At 50.6% G+C, this 18,743-nt stretch overlaps 1 protein-coding gene across 2 annotated transcripts in view; it reads right to left on the reverse strand.

Moving 5' to 3' along the window:
• Positions 1–313: 313 nt before the first annotated feature.
• The window catches only part of GATA4 (GATA binding protein 4), a 47,522-nt gene continuing 29,092 nt past the window's right edge, over positions 314–18,743 (reverse strand). The window contains exons 2-6 of one of the 2 annotated variants that reach the window (XM_028520978.2): positions 10,626–10,792; positions 8,995–9,120; positions 4,798–4,885; positions 3,202–3,350; positions 314–2,160 (exon numbers count right to left, since the gene is read on the reverse strand). In XM_028520978.2, the coding sequence (XP_028376779.1) occupies positions 1,978–2,160; positions 3,202–3,350; positions 4,798–4,885; positions 8,995–9,120; positions 10,626–10,792 (713 nt within the window). In that variant the 3' untranslated portion in view covers positions 314–1,977. Of the gene's footprint in view, positions 2,161–3,201; positions 3,351–4,797; positions 4,886–8,994; positions 9,121–10,625; positions 10,796–18,743 lie in introns of both variants that reach the window. The other variant, XM_028520977.2, reaches the window with a different exon arrangement.

Consider the following 18,743-nt stretch of genomic DNA (forward strand, 5'->3'; position numbering starts at 1 on the left):
GCTGCCCCTAAGCTTCGCCCCGGGTCCCACCCTGCTGTCCCAAGGGGGGTTCTAGAAATGGCCTCAGGAACTTTAGTTAACAGGTGATGCAACCCTCTTAGGAAGCCAAGGCCCCAGTGGCAGGGCCAGGAGGAGTGTGGCTCTCACCCGTCATCATCATGGACAGAGGGAGATCGGGCCCACCGCTGACAACTAATGCAGAAGACGGTTTTCTGTGAGCAGACCCGCGAAGGGGCCTCCGTGGCTGCAGACGGCCTGGCGACGGGCAGCAGAGGACCCCCCAGGAAAGACATTTGCGGGAGGAGAGGGGAGAGAGGAGTACAGATAAATTTATTAGTTAAATACTGATTTTACAGCCATTTCACCTTAAGACAATGTTAACAGGTTTGTGGGTTAGGGAAGGTACAGGAGGGCGGCCTTCACGAGGGAAAGCCATGTAAATGATCATTAAAACAGAATCTCGGTTTAGAGATATTCTCTGCTACAGCCTGTAGGACTTCTGGGTGGGGAGCTGGGCGTCTCGGGGCAGGACGTAGCGAGGCCATCGTCGCAGCAGCCCTGTGGATGAGGGGGACACAGGAGGAGGAGCCACAAGCCCCAGTGTCCCGACCACGTGGGGGAACAGCCACGTGGGGAGACCAGAGAAAGGCCGATTCCAGGCCAGCGCTGGAGAGTCCTCGAGGCCCACCTCGGTGACTTCTCCTCTCTGTCGCAGCCTTTCTTGCCATGAGTTTTGTTGTGTGGGTTTGCTTTGAGTTTTTGTTGCAAAATCCCTAGCTTTCCACCTCCTGGACAAGGGATTTGTGCTGGAGAAAGGACACGGGCGTCTGAGCCCCTTGCATGGACTCGGCCTGCTGCCTGGCCCGGAGCTGCAGCTCCCCAGAACACAAGGGGCGCCAGCGAGATCTCCATGCAGGCCAGTCAGAGCCCATGGGAAACCCCGCCCCCACCGCCAGAGAGCGTCCACCAGGCGCCTCTCCAGAAGGATCTCAAGGCTCAGATGCGTGTTAGTCACACTTGCTTTAGCAGCAGAACCTTTTTTGTTCTCACTCAGAACCCCCTGTGTGTGAAGGGGTGGAGGAAGGATTTTTTGGGGGGAGGCAGGCTGGGGAGAGGGTGCTGCTGTTTGACTAAACTGCCACGCTCTTGCTTTGCTGAGGGAGAAACATGTTCAAGTTGAAGGCAGAGAAGAATCACTTGGAGCAGTGGGAGGAAGTTTTGTTTTCAGGGGCCTTGGGGTGAAGAAAAGGAGGGAAGGAATGAGGCCGTGAGCCGGGGAAAGAAATGTGGGGGAGGCCGAGCTGCCGAGTTGCGATTTCGCCGAAGCCGTACTGCGTGGTGGGTGAAGCAGCTTCTCCTCCATCTCCCTGTGGAGCACCCGGCGACACGGGTGCTGCCCCCGGCGCCTCTGGAGTCAAGATTCAGTACTGAGGAAGGCAGGGGTGTGCTGAGTCTGGAGGGGAGTGTTGGGCAAGGGCAGCAGCTGCCGGGAGGAGCCCGTCACCTCCAAAGGCACGTCAGACGCCCTGGCCCAGGCTGGAGCAGAGGTCCCAGCACCCTGCCCCTCTGCCCACCCTCAGATCCCCGGTGCTGGGACACCAGGGGACAACCACCATCACCGGTCAGTGATGGAAGGGTAAAGAAGGCCATCTCATCTCTTGTCAGAGGTGAAGTGGGGCAGAAAATGAGGAGGACACCTCTGCCTCCACGGAAGGGACTGAAGTGTGCTCCGAATGAAGGGCAGGTGTGTCCAGACCAGGGTCTGGGCCCTTCCCAGCCCCCAGTCTTGAAAAGGCATCTGGTAAAAACCCAGCATCCGTTTCCCCTAACCAAATCATCGACTTCAAGTGTCTTCCCAGTTGTTCTTCTGGAGTCATTCCCGGGCAGAGCAGGCCGGCCGCTGGGAGCCCAGAGCCCCGTCTCTGCCATTCTCCCAGTCCCAAGTCTGCAGGAATCTGAGGAGGGAGGGAGGCGACATTATGCAGTGATTATGTCCCCGTGACTGTCAGCCAAGGCCAGGCTGTTCCAAGGGTCCTGCTTGGAGCTGGCCTGCGGTGACTGGCTGACAGAAGACGCGTAGCCTTGTGGGGAGAGCTTCAGGGCCGAGAGCACCGGGTGGATGGAGGGCCCGTGGCCAGACATCGCGCTGACTGAGAATGTCTGCAAGCAAAAAAGTGCAAGATGAGGTCAATGGGGTCACTTCTGGGGGCTCAGGACGGGAGGTCTGGGCTGAAGAGGGGGAGCCCCATCACGCAGATGCCCCCAGGGAGTCTCCCACCCCTAGGGCAGGGATCAGAGGAGCCGGCCAAAGGAGAAGGGCAGGACGAGGGACTCAGTGCCACTCTGTCTTCTCTGCCCCTGTGCTGTGGGAGGCAAAGGGCCAGCGAGAGTCCTCAGCTGCTTCTGAGCAACAGGACCCTGTAGGGTGGTGACTGTTCGGGCTTCTCTGAAGGCTCCGATACTGACATGAGACATTTGCTACAGTCTCCTCACCACCAGATCTCCACTTTCAGGCAGCAGCTGTCCTCCCCAGCCAGAAGCAGCTCCCGGCTCTTCTGGTTCTGCAGACCCAGCTGCCCTTCACCCCGACACTACAGAGCTCATTAGGACACAGCCTCCCCCAAGGATGGGCCGGGAAGAGCTCAGAGTTATGGGAGACTGTGACCAGGAACATCTCCAATGAGGGGAGCCACAGAGGGAAGGGGGTGGAGGAGCGGGGATGCCACTATATCCGAAAGAAGAGACTGGGGGGGCTGCCGGTCCATCTTCTGGGCACACGAGGAAGTTGGACCTGCAGCTGGCCCTCACTGAAATGACACCCTGCCTGCGACCTCCTCACCAGCCCCAACCCACCCTCCTTGCCCTCTACCGTTTCCACGCCTTGGCTCATGCCAGGAGGGTTCTCCTCCTGTCCTTCCTCCTATTAAAATCTACCCATCCTTCAAGGCCAGGGTCAAACCACCCCTCACTTGGGAGACAGAGGAACTGCCAAACATTTGTCTCATAGTTATGTGTCCAAATCATTGTAGCTGGACAGGATGTGCTAAAATAGATCCTCTGGCAGACAGCCCCTGGCGGGGTCCCCAGGGCAGTGAGCAGCCCCCTCAGCCACGTGCTCCAGGTGCCAGTGCTGGCCTGGCCACCCGCTACCCTGGAGCCCACTTCCCCGGGGCAGGCCTGCTGCCCGGCGCAGGGGCACACCTGGGACATGGAGCTGCTGGGGCCGTAGTGGGACGCCAGCCCGGGCTCTGTCTTGATGGGGCGCATCTCCTCACTGCTGCTGGTGGTCGCGGTGCTGGAGTTGCTGGAAACGCTGCTGGTGGGAGGGAGGCTCTCGCTGCTGGAGGGACCTGGAACGAGGCAGAGTCAGGACCTCAGACGGGGGCAGGGACACATGGATGGCCGGTGGCCGTCCTTGGAGGCAGCCAGGACAGCTCTCTGCTAATGGCTCGTTTACATGGGGACAAAAGCAGGGTTCCTTCATCATCGGAGGGCAGTGGTTCCCAAAATGAGATTTTCAAGGGAACTTTTTTTGAAATGACAGGGTCTTCACCCCTTCTCCCAACTTCCTTGAGGCCACATGTGTTTCAGGATTCCAAATTTTTTTTTTATTTTAAGAAGGGCATATATTGTACATCACAGAACCCCTCCAGTGGGTCTGGGACAACACCATATTTAAATACATCAATAATTCTACAGCAAAATGTGGATATTCACAGGCGGGGCCAATACAGACTACACACAGCCATGTCTGTCTAGATTAGGTGTTGCTCCCTGGACTCTGAATTTCAGATTGGGCTTCCACACCTGGGCCGGCGCCGTGTAAGGAGATGCAGTTACAGGGCAGGTGTGGGGTTGGGGGGGCGGGTGTACAACAAACAGTGCGGAGACAGGAAGAAGGAAGGGGACCACTGGTGTGACACACGGCAAGGTCCAGTATGGCATGATCACCAAAGGGGTCAGCCCCTGCCGTGTCTGGGAAGGACAACTTGGGCTGAGTTCTCGGCGGTGGAAAGGGCCGCATCTGACTCTGTCATGTGTCGGATTAGACGATAAATCAGCTGATTTATTTCCTTCCGTGACTATGGCCTCTCACAGAGAAACCTTTAATTTGGCAGCACTACTGAGGAGGAAGTGCTCTTGAGAGAGAACATAAGCCAACCCCAGGCTTGCTCTAGAGACTGAGAGGACAGGGTGGCATCTTCCCAGCATGTGGGCCCTGAGGGGTGGAAGCGTGGGTTACCATTCTTGATCTGCCTACCCAGCCACAGCTGTCTGACTCTGATTGAGTCCCTGCCCTCTCTGAGCCTCAGTTTGCTCATCTGGAGAATGGGGGTAATAGATGGGGTCTTATGGGGGTCTTTAAGGATCAATGAGAGAATATTTGTGAAAAAACCTTCTAAAGCACAAAGTACTACATGATGTTAACCATATGCTGGCTTACCAATCAGTCTGTAGTGAACAGGACTAAGGGGACCCTGTCCTCCTAGATCCCAAAGGTGGAGGGAGCGGTAACGCTCCTTTTTCTTTCAGGCCCCCGACCAGTCCAGCTGGCCCACCGTAGCCTCTGCACCTGGCCGTGATCAGGCCACGACTTGACTTGAGCCTGCTTGGAAGGCTCCAAAAATGTTCCACAGTGATGTTACTTTTATTCTAGGTTATTTACTTTGCCCTGAAAAGGTGGGATGGACAACACTAACATCATACCTTGGCAGCCTGCTCACCTAAGAACACATTCTCACACGCTCCAAGGGCTACAGCCGTATTTGTACAACTACACGCAGCTCTCTTCCTTACCTGCTGGTGTCTTAGATTTATTAAGGTTCTTGGGCTTCCGTTTTCTGGTCTGAATCCCCTCTTTCCGCATTGCAAGAGGCCTGGGAACCTAGGGGATTACAAATCATCACGTCAGGGTTTTCCATCTGAACAAGATCAGCTGTGGTATTTAAACACACACACACAGTACGGGAAGGCAACATCTACGCAATTCCCCTACAATCCTTGGGGCTGAGACCAAATCAGCCCCTGGACCGCCTCCTGAGAAAGAAATCAATTCTATTTTTTACAATGTATTGAGCACCTTTATTACATTGCTGGGTGTTATACTAGACCCTGAAGTAAGAGGCCGGAGGACGAAGATCCCTCCCCGTCCAGAGACTGACGTTTTAGTGGGAATGACAGCAAATAGAAACTAATCAGACTCCTAGGTGATGTGGGAGCACTGCGTTCTGGGGTGGGGAGGAGGGGAGGGGCGCATGAGCACATCGAGGAAGGCTTCGCTGAAGAGGCGCCGTCTGAGCTGTAGGAGGGCGTGGAGTAGACAGCGGCAGGGATTTCAGGCAGCGGGAACAGTGTGTGCCAAAACCTTTCATGTATCAGCCACACCAGGACACTGTGGAGTGAAAGGGTGGTGCACGTCTTAATAATTATGCCAAGAAAGTAGGCATGCACAGGGACAGTCCCGGCGAACCAGGATGTACAGTCACTCTCCTTTGAGCAGCTCTTCACTGCCTCGGATCAGATGGGAGCAAACAGTGGTGTCTCCATGGCAGCAGCGAGAGATTATGCTGCAGAGACGACCTATGGCCCCGGGCTGAGAGACACTGTCTGGTCCGTGGACAATACTTTTATCTCATCTGATGTCTCATAAACAAGCAGTGACTGCCAGGCATCCTGCCCTTGAGCCACTCACAAAGGCCTAAACAAGTGTCTGGGAGCAAGCCTACATCTTTCTATTATTATAAAATATTATGCCTTCCCCACATCTGGTTTCTTTTAGGCCTGTCCAGCGACATCTTTTAGCCCCTGGTCTATGCTTGTCTCCCATATGGGGCTAATAAATACTGAAAGAAAAGCAATCACCACTAAGGAGACGTCAACGTGGAATGGTTAAGAGGGAAGTGCACCAGTGTGCATGAACTTGAACTTGCCTTCTAGTCAACTGAGAGTCAGATGACACAGCATTCCCACCTTTGGGGAAAGTGTACTGAGTCCCTCTCAAAGCCCATCCTGACATCAGAAGAATCTTGCCCTCTTCTTTGTCCCCACCCACCTGAGTACTTTTTAAAAAAATTGTAGTAAAGTATATATATATCATCAAATCTACCACCTCACCCATTTTCAAGTGTACAGTTCAGTAGTGTGAGGTGCAGGCACACTGCATGCAGCCATCCCCACCATCCGTCTCCAGAGCACTTTCCATCCTGCAGAACTGACACTCTGTACCTATTAAACAACTCCCCGTGCCCTCATCCCCCAGCCTCTGGCGACTACCATCCTACTTTGCGTCTCTGAACTGGACCACTCTTGGTACCTCACGTAAGGGGAGTCATGTAGTGTTGGTCCTTTTGTGACTGGCTTCTTGCACTCGGTACGATGACTTCGAGGCTCATCCGTGTTGTAGCAGGTGTCAGAATTTCCTTCCTTTTGAAGGCTGAACAACATTCTGTTGTGTGTGCATCCACTGTGTTTATCCACCCACCCATCACTGGACATACAGCTTCTTCTGCCTTTGGGCTACTGTGAACAATACCTGTTTGAGATCCCACTTTCAGTTCTTGGCTGTATGCCCAGAAGTGGGACAGCTGAGTCAGATGGCAGTTCTACTTTTACTTTGTTGAGGACACAATCTTTTCAATACCTGCATAATGTTCCTCCCTCAGTTTTTTTTTTTTTTTAAACACTCTCCCAATGAAGGACAATAGTTTCTTTAACCATTTTCCTCCTGGAGGATCTTTCTCCATTTTCACTGTTACAGTGATTCGACAAATGTGAACCAACAAGTGTGTTTTCGTATGAACATTCTTAATTCTGTTTTAGCCATCTTTTGCTCATTATAACATGAAAGTGTGCATGAGATTAGGTTAATAATAACCCCTCCCACCTTACCACCATCAGTCCTGGCCCCATGAGGCAATTGGACTAATAGCCTATGTTCCTTACATTTAAAAAAATTTGCAACCTTGTGTATGCAAGTACATATCTATACATGTATGTATTTATCCATCCATCCATCCTTCCATCTGTATCTGTGTATGTGTTTAATGTACCTTCGCCTCCACAGTATGCGGTCATACTACATATATATTTCTTTGCAATGTGTTTGTCATTAGTCTAGGTCAAGATACATGACCCAAACTTACTCCTTTTTAATTTCTATGCAACGTTCTACATTATAAGGTGTGCCGTAATGTATCAACCATTCCTTTACGAGGCTTGAAGATTGTTTCTAGTTTTTGCCAGTATTAACACTGCAGCAATACATAATTATATACTTGTTCTTTTATTGTTTTATAGGCTAATTTCCTAAAGTAAAGCTGCTACATCAAAAGGTATGTGTGTTTTTTACCTTAGTAAGTACTGCTAATTTCCTGAAAGAATATTTACAGTAATTCACATACAAATCAACAATATACAGCACGAAAGTATCTGCTTTCCCAAATCCATGCCACAGCTACATCTTATCACACATTTTAATTTTTGCCAAACACATGGGCAAGACAGGAAATATCAAAGTGGTTTTAATGTATATTTCCCTGATTCTTAGTGAGGCCCAGCCTCCCTACACATGTTCAGTGGCTACCTGAGCTGCTTCTGTGAGTTGTCTGCTTATATCTTTTGCCCATTTTGGGGAATGGAAGATTGATTGTCATTTTCTTATTATACCTGTGGGATCTCCTTTATTCTGGTTTGCTTGTGTTGTTTTAGTTTAACTTATGTTTGAACAAGTAAGACATGCATATGCACCATCTAAAAGGAACCAAGGGGGTACACAGCAAAAAAAAGTGCCCCTCTAGCCCTCCCATTGCCTTTCCTAGAGGCAACGCATGCTACATGCTGCCAGTTTCTCTCACATATAGCTCCAAAGGGGTTCTATGTATATGTGAGCAACTCTATGTAAATTACGTTCTTCCTCTTTCTTAAAAAATGGTGCTACATTGTGTACAATATTCTATATGACTTTTTTAGCACTATATAATGGAGATTGTTGCAAATGAGAACAAAAAGAGCTTTGTAGAAGCTCCTGTATTCTGGAAATATTAACCCTTTTTCCGATATGTGTATCGGTTCTCACTTTGCACACACTAATATGAAATGTTCTGCAATGGAATATACCTGGCCTTATCTTACAGCTGAAGAGTTTTGAAAACTTGCCTAATGAGTTCTCACCCACAAGGTTATTTAAACATTATCCCCTATATTTTCTTCTGGTCTTTTATTGTCTCTATTTAAAGATATTTTACATATTGTAGCTATAATTCACCCAAGTTTGTTTTTGTTTTTGGTAGGAGGTGGAGGTCAAGCTTCAAGCTTGGCATTTGTTTTCTAGATTTGGTCAATACAATGATGTTTTGCTGTCCTTTCTCCACTGAACTGTTGCCTTTGTCCTATGCAAATGACCATATAAGCGATTACTCCTGAGTCTCCGAGTTTGTAAAACTGGGATTAGACTTATACAGTGTTAAAGACGAAGTGACCAGCAGTGTTTCTGTTCTGGTGTGGAAGTCTGTGCGCTGCCCCACACAGTCACGTTGGAAACCTGTCCCCCAAGAACGGGGATGGTATTAGGGGGTGGGGCCTTGGGGAGGTCACGAGGTCATGAGGGTGGAATGGGATCAGTGCCCACGTGAAAGAGACTCCAGGGATTCCCCTCATCCCTGTACCACGTGAGCATACACGGAAAAGTCTTTGACCTGGAAGGGGACCCTCCCTCGACCTCCAACTTCCAGCCTCCAGACTGTGGGAAGTAATTTTCTCTTTAGAAGTCACCCAGTCTGTGGTTTTCTGCTGAGCAGCCTGAATGGACTAATACTAATGGACTAATAATGTGGGCGGTCCCGTCCACAGCTAAGCATCATTTTCCTTCCTAAGAAGGAAAAAAAACTAAGTCACGGCCTGCAGGGAGGGAGACAAGTGAGAGCTGAGTGACAAGCTTTGAAAGACCGTGGAAGCTGGTCATGGTGGCCGTCCTGCATCGGGGCAGGGACTACTTACCCCGTGGAGCTTCATGTACAAGCCGCAGGCGTTGCACACAGGCTCACCCTCCGCGTTGCGGCGCCACAGCGTGGTGGTGGTGGTCTGGCAGTTGGCGCAGGACAGGCCCACCCGGCGGGAAGCAGACTGCAACACAGGAGACAGACCCTTCAAGTCCAAGGCAAAGGCAGGTGCTGCTGCTCTTATCTCAAGGGGGAGTGCTGCGAGGCTGGGCCCTGCCTGCAAGGGTGCTGGGAGCAGGCCATAAGAATCCTGTGGGAGCATCTCAGACCAGTGGTAGCTCCAGGGCCTCCCTTTAGGTGAGCCAGCCCTGGGGTGGGGTGGGGTGAGGGCGCGGGAAACCTGCTGTGGGAGAAGAAGAGTGACCCCTAACTGTGGTTTTAGTGGGGCTATTAGTCATTCCATGTCAGATGGAAACCCCGGTGGGCACTGGGCACTGTAGGCGGAAAAGCTTCTCCCAAGAGTAGAATTAATGTGGTTTCCAGGTGCCAGACACAGGTGGCAGGGGAGGTTGTGGTGCATCCCAGCATCATCAGAGACAAGGTGGACTGTGGGACCTCAAGAAAGGAAAACATCAGCATTTATCGCCTCTGTTCTTCCCTCCCTAATACATACGAAAGCCAGTCATATTGGCAGTAAAAAAATCAACTTGTAGTAAGAAAAGACCACAGAACCAAGTTCCAAAACTCAGTTCCAAATGCTTCCTCAGCCACGGGGCCCAGTACACCCTGTTTAACCTCCCGGGGTTTGGGGCTGGTCAACTGAAAACAGGGTAAGTGACAATATGTAAAGGAGAGTTGACCTTCCTCGTGGGGTGGATGGGAACCCAGGGCCCGTACAGGACAAGGCTGGACTGGAAACTAGGAAGTCTGGACTCACTCACATGTCACCTCAGGCCACTAGCTTTTCTGAACCTCACTTGTCACTTCTGAATAATTAAGGGCTTGAATGAGATGTTCTTGTGAAGATTAATAAACAGAAAGCTCGTTTAAAATGAAGTGGGAAAGCCTGTAGGGGGAGCTCTTGTGCAGCACCACTCATCAATGACCCCACACAAGGAGGGACTCCTGTTCCATCTCCATCCAACAGGAAGGTGTGTTTCTGCTCTGCCACTCCCCCAGGTGGAAGGAGGGTCTTCTCCTCCCCCTGCAAGACTGTGTCAGCTCAGCCCACGAAAAACCACAACACGGTGAACTCCCAGGGGACTCTTTACAACAGCCCCTCTGAAAGCCCGCTCTCCTCTATGAAAGAACGCTCCTCTCCTTGGTCATCTGGACTTGTCAGGGTTCACCATGGGACCACATGGTTCTGAGTCACAAATCCGTGTGTTCCAGAATACACCCATGTTGCTGGAGGAATATCTGGCTGTTTGTTCAAGGTCAACAGTCTGGAACAAACTTGTAGCTCAAGCTAACTCTAAAGGTGTAAGAAATGACTATGGAGCCTATACCCACCCAGCCCTCAAAACACACCTTCTTTTAAAGATGACTCAAAATCCAAAATTCAAAACCAGGACACTGCCCACCAAGGTAGGAGGAGCGTTGAAGCCAAGTGCTGAGAGGGGAGACACGTGCCCCCCGCCCCACCCCCACCGAGGCTGCTGCAATTCTGTGGTCTGGGCGCTTGCTTACCAGCCGGCGCTGGGGCTTGATGAGTGGCCGGTTGATGCCGTTCATCTTGTGGTAAAGGCCACAGGCGTTGCACAGGTAGTGTCCTGTCCCGTCCCGCCTCCAGAGCGGGGTGGACATGGCCCCACAGTTGACACACTCTCTGCCTTCCGAGAAGTCGTCGAACATATCTACTGGGTGGGAAATAATACAGAGGATTCACTCTTCCTTTGTTCCCATTAACCTTACGTCAGAAAGACCCAGAGACCAGAGAAACAAGACCCTTTCCTTGCGAGCAGTGAAGGATGGGTCACCTGGGGGCCTCACTGCATGGGAAGTGGGCGTTCCACTCTCGGACAGCCCGGCCCCCGCAGGCAGGGCTCCCCGGGGTCGGGAGAGGGGGAGGGAGCCTGCGGCAGCCGTCGCGGCCTGAGTTCAGACCCTCGACTCTCCTTCGGGTCCTTTCACCCCGAGGTTCTCGCCTGACACTGAGCTCCACTCTCTTTTTCCCTTTCAAAATTAAGATTCCCTTTTGTCTCTGAATAAAAATAACAAGTATTTACTTCAGGAAAATTGGAAAACACTAGAATGTGTAAAAAAAAAACCATATAAGCCATATGTAATCCTGTCACTTGAAGATCAGCACTGATATTAGCATTTTGGTCTATTATATCTTTGCAATACTTTATATATATTGACGTATATTTTTTTGGCTGGTTGAGGTCAGGCTGTCATTTTGAGCCTGTCTGCTCACTTAATACCAAAGCCCTTCTCCACACTAGAAATTCCACATAAGCTCATTTTAAATGCAGTGTAGTGTCCCATCCCATAAATTACCACCTTTAACTGTTGTCATTGACCTTTCATTTAATTGTTACCCAGTTTCTGATTTCTGCTTTGGAAACAGTGCTCATTTTGTACACAAATCTTAGCATCTCTGGTTATTAGGATACTCCCCTAGATGTAGAATTAATGAACCAAAAGGGACTACGTGTTTTTTAAAGTTCTGGAAATTTTCAAACTGCCCTGCCAAAAAAGGCTGTATTTCATTTTTCTCATCTCAGTATACTCATATGATAGTCTGTATGACAGTTTGACATATGTTCTTGCTTACTGGTACATAAAATAAAGATACTATTTCAGCGCAGAGTTGTACACACTCGAACACACTTCCAGGGCAAGTCGCCATCATTTGTCACTCACTCACTCACTGCCCTCCCCCCCCCCCCCCCCCCGCATTACCTCTACCTCCCATGTCTGTAGAATCTTACAGTTGATAAATTCCACTCCTGCCCATTGTAGTTGCCCGGGTGAAATCGGCTGGGCCACTTCTGTTCTCCCCTACCATCTACAAAAAGCCTGGTTCAGAACTTCCAGAAGTCTCTCTGACTCCATGTATACTGCTTCTTGTTTTCAAAAATGTTTATATCTTTTCCAAATTTTCTGACCCTAAATATAGCTACCCTGGTGTTCCGATCGCTCCTGCCCTACTGCCAGAAGCCAGAGTGGGTTCTTCTCTGGTAAAGAGGGGAGATGTTTGGAGGGGAAGGTTTTCAAGAGCTCTCCCTCCACCAGGGCCCAGCCCTGGGGTTTAAGGTTGCACATTCTGCTATTTCTGTGACCCAGATACCTGCTCTAAGGATACAGTGGGCTGAAGCAGAGGGTGGTGGGAGGCCCTCCCCTCAACTCTGGGTACACAAACAGTCATTTGCACCTGCAAACAAGTAGCTGTGTGTCTACTCCAAGTCAACAATGTGCAGGTGTGAGGGGCTGTTTGCTCAGGCCAGGGAGCTGAGCACACACTGGTCACAGGGAGGCTATTTTTGCACCTGGGTCACACTGAGAACCCTCCAGCAAGGTCACCTGCCTGCACAGTGGCCTGGGAAGAGGTGACTCCTGTGCACAGCTTGCTTCCCCAAGCCTGGTGTGGGGGGCATGGACTGAGCAACAATTGGCCCCCACACTCAAGGCCAACGTGACAACCCTCACCTTTGCTTCCAGGCCAGCTGGACTGCCCTGCCGGGGCTGGTTAGGCCCGCTCTCTCAGCCCAGGCCTTCACGGCAGGAACTGAACAGGCCGGGAGAGTTCACAGAAGGACCTTAGCCTCAGGAGGTGCCTTTGCCAAGGTCATTATTTTGTTGAGTGTTTGCAATAAACGCTAGATGGCACTGCAGCCTCAACATTGAACGAAGACCCTGTGAGCCTGGTAGAAAACCAGGGCTGGGAATGGAGAACTTTTTTAGTTCCGACCTAGGGCAACCCTCTTATTCAGCTTTTTGTTTTTTTATTATGCAAAAATTCAAACATATTCAAAAGTGGCCAGAATATAAAAATAAACTCTTATTTAATCGTCATTCAACTTTCCAACAATTTGTGCCCGGATCTATTCCTCCACCCACTCTTCCCTCCCCTCACATTCTACCACTTCATTCACGAATATTTCAGTAAGCAGTCCTCACAGGTGAAGGTTATCTTCTCCCTTTAAAGATAAGCAATCTGGCTTCTTTCCGGAGTTCCAGTTTATCTAAAGAAGGTTCCAGAAACAAAAACCTTATAATCCATTCCTCCTTTTTTCTCTTCACACTGATTGTTTTGTCTGTGGGGACGAGTCTCACTGCAGAAGCTGCCCTGGCAATCCCAGGCCTCCCTGCGGTTACTGGCCTTGTGCTGCTTTGAGAAGGGAACACAAAGGTTTGCCCTAGAAACGCCTTCTCGCTTGCCTCACAGAATGGGCGACACAGTCAAGCCACTTCTTAGTGGCCAGGGAAAAGCACTGGAGGTCGGCAAATCCCTGTTTGTCACTGACATTTACTGAGCATCTGAGACTTAAGCACTCAGACAGATGTCACAGGAACCAGGAGACAGTATTACTCTCAAAATGCTAATGACCTACTTGGGCAAATGGAGCCAGAATATCGATAATGAGTAACAGCGTTACTCATTCCTTTTCAGAACACACCTTAACCAAGTTGGGGATTTGAGTGGCAGACACTTCTTGGCTAGGGTAGAAAGTGCAGAAGTCCAACCCAGATGGAAAGGTCAGGTGTTACACAGCCGCCGAAGAGAAGAAACGACCGGAGGGTCAAGGCCACGCTTTCTACAAGTGCCCCGTCAGATACACCGTGGCTTCCCACAACCCCCTACATCTTCAAACGGCACAAGTCTCCATAGTTTCTACCCTATGTTTCTACCCTACAGCAAATTGCCCTCCTACCTGCTCAATGAACTGCTACAGAATTTGAAATGATTATTCTGAAGACAATGTAACAACAGAGGAAAATGCTTACCCAACATGTTCAATTAAAGCTACAGCACACGAAATGTCACATAAGGAATTTTTATTAGGCTAGGTCGATTATATGGACTTTTCTTTGCGAACATGAAACAAAAAACAAAACACCATTCTGTAACGTCATCATGGCCTATTTTAAAAACCTGATTAAAAAAATAAATATGAAACAAATTTTTGTTCACTTCAAGAAACTCCTAGTCCGCTATGGAGGAAGGAATTATTTTACTCTCTTACATTTGAAACGTATTCACCCCCTACCCCCACTCCAGACTGAGGAAAGGGGAGAAAAAAATTCAAACTCTGCTGCTTAGCCCTCACTCTGGGAAAAATGGGAGGTGACAGGCTGTGAGTCCCAAACCAGCACTAATATCTGGAGGTGTGCACCTTGGTAACAATTACCTCTTATTCCTTCATTAGAAGTGCACAGGGTGGAATTTCCTGAGGGCAGTAGGCAGCAGTCTGAAGCCAATTTCTAACCCTGATTTCTAACACTGAAGGGTACAGCTGAGGCCTGGACTTATGAAAGCCCCACCCGCCCAGTGCTGGGCACCAGGGGAATTGGCCCAACCACGTAGAAGTCAGTGGGAATCCAGCTCTAGGAAGTGGGTCAGCAGTACCCCACATCCAAAGGAAAGACTTGTAATAATAGTTGTGAAGTACTTGGCAAATAAGAGGAAAAACTCACAACAATGGCTGTAAAGTGCTTCGCAAACACCAAACCAGATAACAATGATGGATTATTGTTGGGGTTGGAGGGGTGGGGAGGGCGTGGGGAAGACCAGACACAAACTTCGGTGTGCCAGTTGGCGGGGGAGGGGGGGATGGATGAAAGAGCTGGGGGCTTTGGGGACCTGACCTTTCCTCACGTGGCTAGGGCCAGCTCAGAACTGGGAATGCCTGCCCCACTCGGACTGGGCCCAGTGCGCGACTGCAGGCGGGAGGGAACTGGCAGGAAGCTTGGCAGGACACACTGATGAGGTCTCAGAGCGGCTGCTCCCAGGGAAACAGTAATTAATGATCATTTTAGCAACCCGAAAGCCCAAGATGAATTGAGCCCTAACCCCAAGAATGGGAATCTAACTCCTCACTTCCATCCGTGCCCCACTAAAAATAATTTTTATTTCAAAGAGGGAAACAAACTCAGCCCGATTTCTTAGACATCCGAATTGAGAGTGGGTCTTCCTAGGAACCAAGGCAGACTGCTCCCGCCCAAGTGCCGGAAAGAAAAATGGGGGCTTGGAGGTGGAAGGGTCCCACCCTGACTTCCCCACGGAGAACTGACGCAATCAAAGGCAAGGACTCCGACCTCTCCCCTGACCTGCTCCATCCATCTTGGGGAACCACCCACAGGCAGGGGTGAGCCAGTCAGGGCTGGGAGAAGGGCAAAGAGGAAGAGGGGGGGAGCGGGAGGAAGAAGGGAGAGAAATGGGAGGCCAGGGTCATGGCTGGCAACACCCGCTGGGCACTGCCCAGAGGCTGCGTTTGTCTCCTGACTGCTGGAGAGAAAGCTCGGGCTGAGGACCCTGGGTCAGTGCCACAGAGCCTGGGTCTGCTCTGCAGCAGAGGTGCCCTCAGCCCTTCCCTCTTGTAAGAGGCGTCTTGCTGGGAAAAGCTGGGTCCTGGTGGTAGAGAGACCCTCCTCTCCTTCACGCTCAGATGCTGAGGGTGTCCGGTTCTTGGCCATCTACTGTTTGGGGGTGGGCACAGGAGCCCAAACACTGGCTGTGCGTCTGCTCTACTTGGTGCTGTGAAGGTGCTGAACGTGATGCACATTAGACAAAACTGGGGCAAAACTCCCACCCAGAGTTGTTTTGGTCTAACTGGGAATCCACAACTCAAAACAAATAATTACATTCGATGTGACAAACTGCAGTGGGCCTGGGCTGGATCGCTGGCCCCTACCCCACTGGCACATCTTCAGCTGTCCCAGGTCACTGTGCAATCCGCTTGGGGAGGCCAGGCACAAACACGACGGAAACTACCCATGCCCAGGGCCACCATTCAGTGCCACAAAGCAGAGGCCACAGGGGATCCAAGGCCTGGGCAACGGGAGGGGAGGGACCTGCCCAGAGACCTCCCCAGGAGCCAAAGGGGCTTCAGGAACAAAGTCTCTAGCCCCACCCGCATGTCCCTTGCTGAACTCCAGCCCCGAGTCCCATCCAAAGTTCACCAGAGATTGTGCATGGATTTCCTGACAGGCCCAGATCTGTCCCCGGGGCTGGCGCCTGGGTCTGGGGCACGAGGAGCAAACAAATCCTGAGGTTTTTCTGGCAGCTCCCGAGCCTTTGGTCTTCTGGGCTTCGTCAGGCTTGGCCTGTGACAGGAGGCTGCCAAGGGGAGGGCAGACACAGCTCGAGCGGCGTCCAGGCTGGCGGGGATTAGAGCGCCTATTTTGGAAGCTCCTGCAGCCGCTCAACACAAGTGGTTCTGGCCCGGCTGGGCCAGAGTTGCCCTGAGGAGTTTGGGGCCTCTGCTTCTAAGTGCTAAAGAGCAAACTGCTGGTGGTTCACATAAATTATCCAGTGCAATTCTGACTGTGATTTCATGAGACATGGAGCATGCTAAGGATTTTATAAACAAGGACACTGAGCATAGCCTATATGAAATATTTAGCACACTGTACTTCGTAATAGCCACTGAATAATAGGACAGACCTCAAACTTTTCTCTAGGTGAATGTTGTAATTGCACTGCAAATAAATTTTCATCTCTCTCTTATTCCCTCTCTCTCTCTCTCTCTCTCACACACACACACACACACATACACCCCTCACTGGTGTTGTCTAGGAGCCTGGCTTCAGGCTTGCGGTAAGAATTAAAGAACGTGACTCAGGTTTAAAGAAAATTACAAGAAGAGAGCACATTCTGAAAGAAAGGAAAAAAATATGCATACACATACACAAAACCCACTGCAAGAAAGGAGGAGAGAAGGGGGTGGTGGTGGAGAGAGAGAGACAGACAGACAGACAGACAGAGGAGGTTGTGGAATGAGAGAGTGGAGAAAAATATTTAGAGCATGTAGCCAAGAGTTAAAAACACTAATACGCCACGAGAAATCATGAAGAGCCAGGTGAGACTGAAGACTCCACTGGGCCACCAGGGCCCTGTCGGGGAAAGAGCTGCGGGAAGAGCCAAGCTTCTATCTTCCTTTTCTGTGGACCAACCGCTCCTCCCTTAGCCATCAACAAGCTCCCAGACAGCACCTACCTCCATTCCTACCTGATTCCTATTCAGAGCAGGGGCAGAGTGAGAGGTTAGTCCGGGGGGAGGGGCAACAGAGGAGTGTTAACATGGCTCAGAAAAGTTAAGTCTTGCTCAGTAAACAGCAGAGCTGGGATTTGAACCCAGACTGATCTGGGCCCAGAGTCTCACCTGCTCCTGCCTGAAAATAGATGACTGGACCATTCTGTGGGGAACCCAGTCCTTTCCCTAGCAGCAGACAGTGCCAACATGATCAGTTCCAAAATCAGCACATAAAAGATAGCACAGGGTCACGATACAACATGTGAGCAGCAAGGGCTGTGAGAAGTCCAGGACTTGGGATGCTTTTTCCCAGCTCGTCTGATCACAGAAGGGCCTCAAGGCATGTCTGTCTCCATGCACTTCCACACACCAGTTTAGGAAATGCTTCCCAGGCTTCTTCTTTGTGCAAACCAGATTTCGAGACCTTCAGAAATACCCATATGCTGGGATAAAATTACAGCATAAAGATTTCCCCATGAAAATGTAGGGTCACTTACTAGCTGCGGGAGAAATTTCTTGGTGCTTTACAATTTAAAGTTGATCCTCAGTGATGGATATGTCTTGGGCCTTCTAGATTGTGCAAAGTTAAGTCCATCAACAATACAGACCACTGCATTGCTATTGAACATTCTGTGGTGTTAGGTACTGAGAATACAACTTTGTTTGTGAGATCTAGAAATTAAACACACACAGCCTCCCGGGAGAGGGTCACCATGACCCCTTCTCACCTGTGGTCCACAGGCTTGGACACTATCTTTAAAGTAGGCAAATGAAGAAAGGAAAGAAGGGGCTACTCAAGAATTAACACTTTCCTTTACATCAATATTTTGTCTCTCTCAATGTTTGGACAAACACAGTTTTGCCCAGTTGTCTCCTTGTCCCTCCAGGCTTCCTCCCCCACTTCCCACCCTCCTCCATTCAGTGAGGGGGCTGTCTAGAGCCTTCTCTGAAGGCCCCAGGAAGAGGTCCACAGGCCACCCAGTCGAGAAGACACTGTCCTCAGCCCCCATCCCAAACCCAGCCCACTAGCTCTCCTCTGTGCTGCTACCCTTGATGCTGAGTATGATGCTACATAACTCATCCTCCAGAATGAGACACTTCTGAGGAAAAGAGGTTTCTTACTAATTGTTCCGGGACAACATGCTTAAAATCAGGACAAGATCAGCCACTCTAAGCAGAACTCCAGGTGCAAGGCCTACATCTCGGGCATGCTTACTCACTCCGCATTCCCTACACGCTGTTTTCTCCCCAGCGTCACCACCTGACTTAGAAGTGGGCTGACTCACCCACTACCTCCCAGAAAAGGTGCATGCAGAATGCAAGGAGAGAAGTGCAGAAGATGACTCTAAATGCTGGTTTCTCGGTGGCCATAGATGTCTCACAGCCCCCCTGGCTCAGGCTGGGATCAGCCTGAGCCTCTGCTACAGCCAGGGGAGCCCCGACTGGGCATCAGCAATTGAGAATGTTTGCCACTCTCTGGATGGACTCTAGGTACGGAGCCCAGACTGTGCCCTCCCTTCACTGGACCCTGCCTTGCTCAGGGACTATGACCATCAGGTGTCCCCTAGTCACTGCTCCCCTGTGCTGGTTTGTCTCCACGAAGGCTC

The sequence above is a fragment of the Phyllostomus discolor genome, chromosome 8 (assembly GCF_004126475.2).
Source record: "Phyllostomus discolor isolate MPI-MPIP mPhyDis1 chromosome 8, mPhyDis1.pri.v3, whole genome shotgun sequence".
Lineage (NCBI taxonomy): Eukaryota > Metazoa > Chordata > Mammalia > Chiroptera > Phyllostomidae > Phyllostomus > Phyllostomus discolor.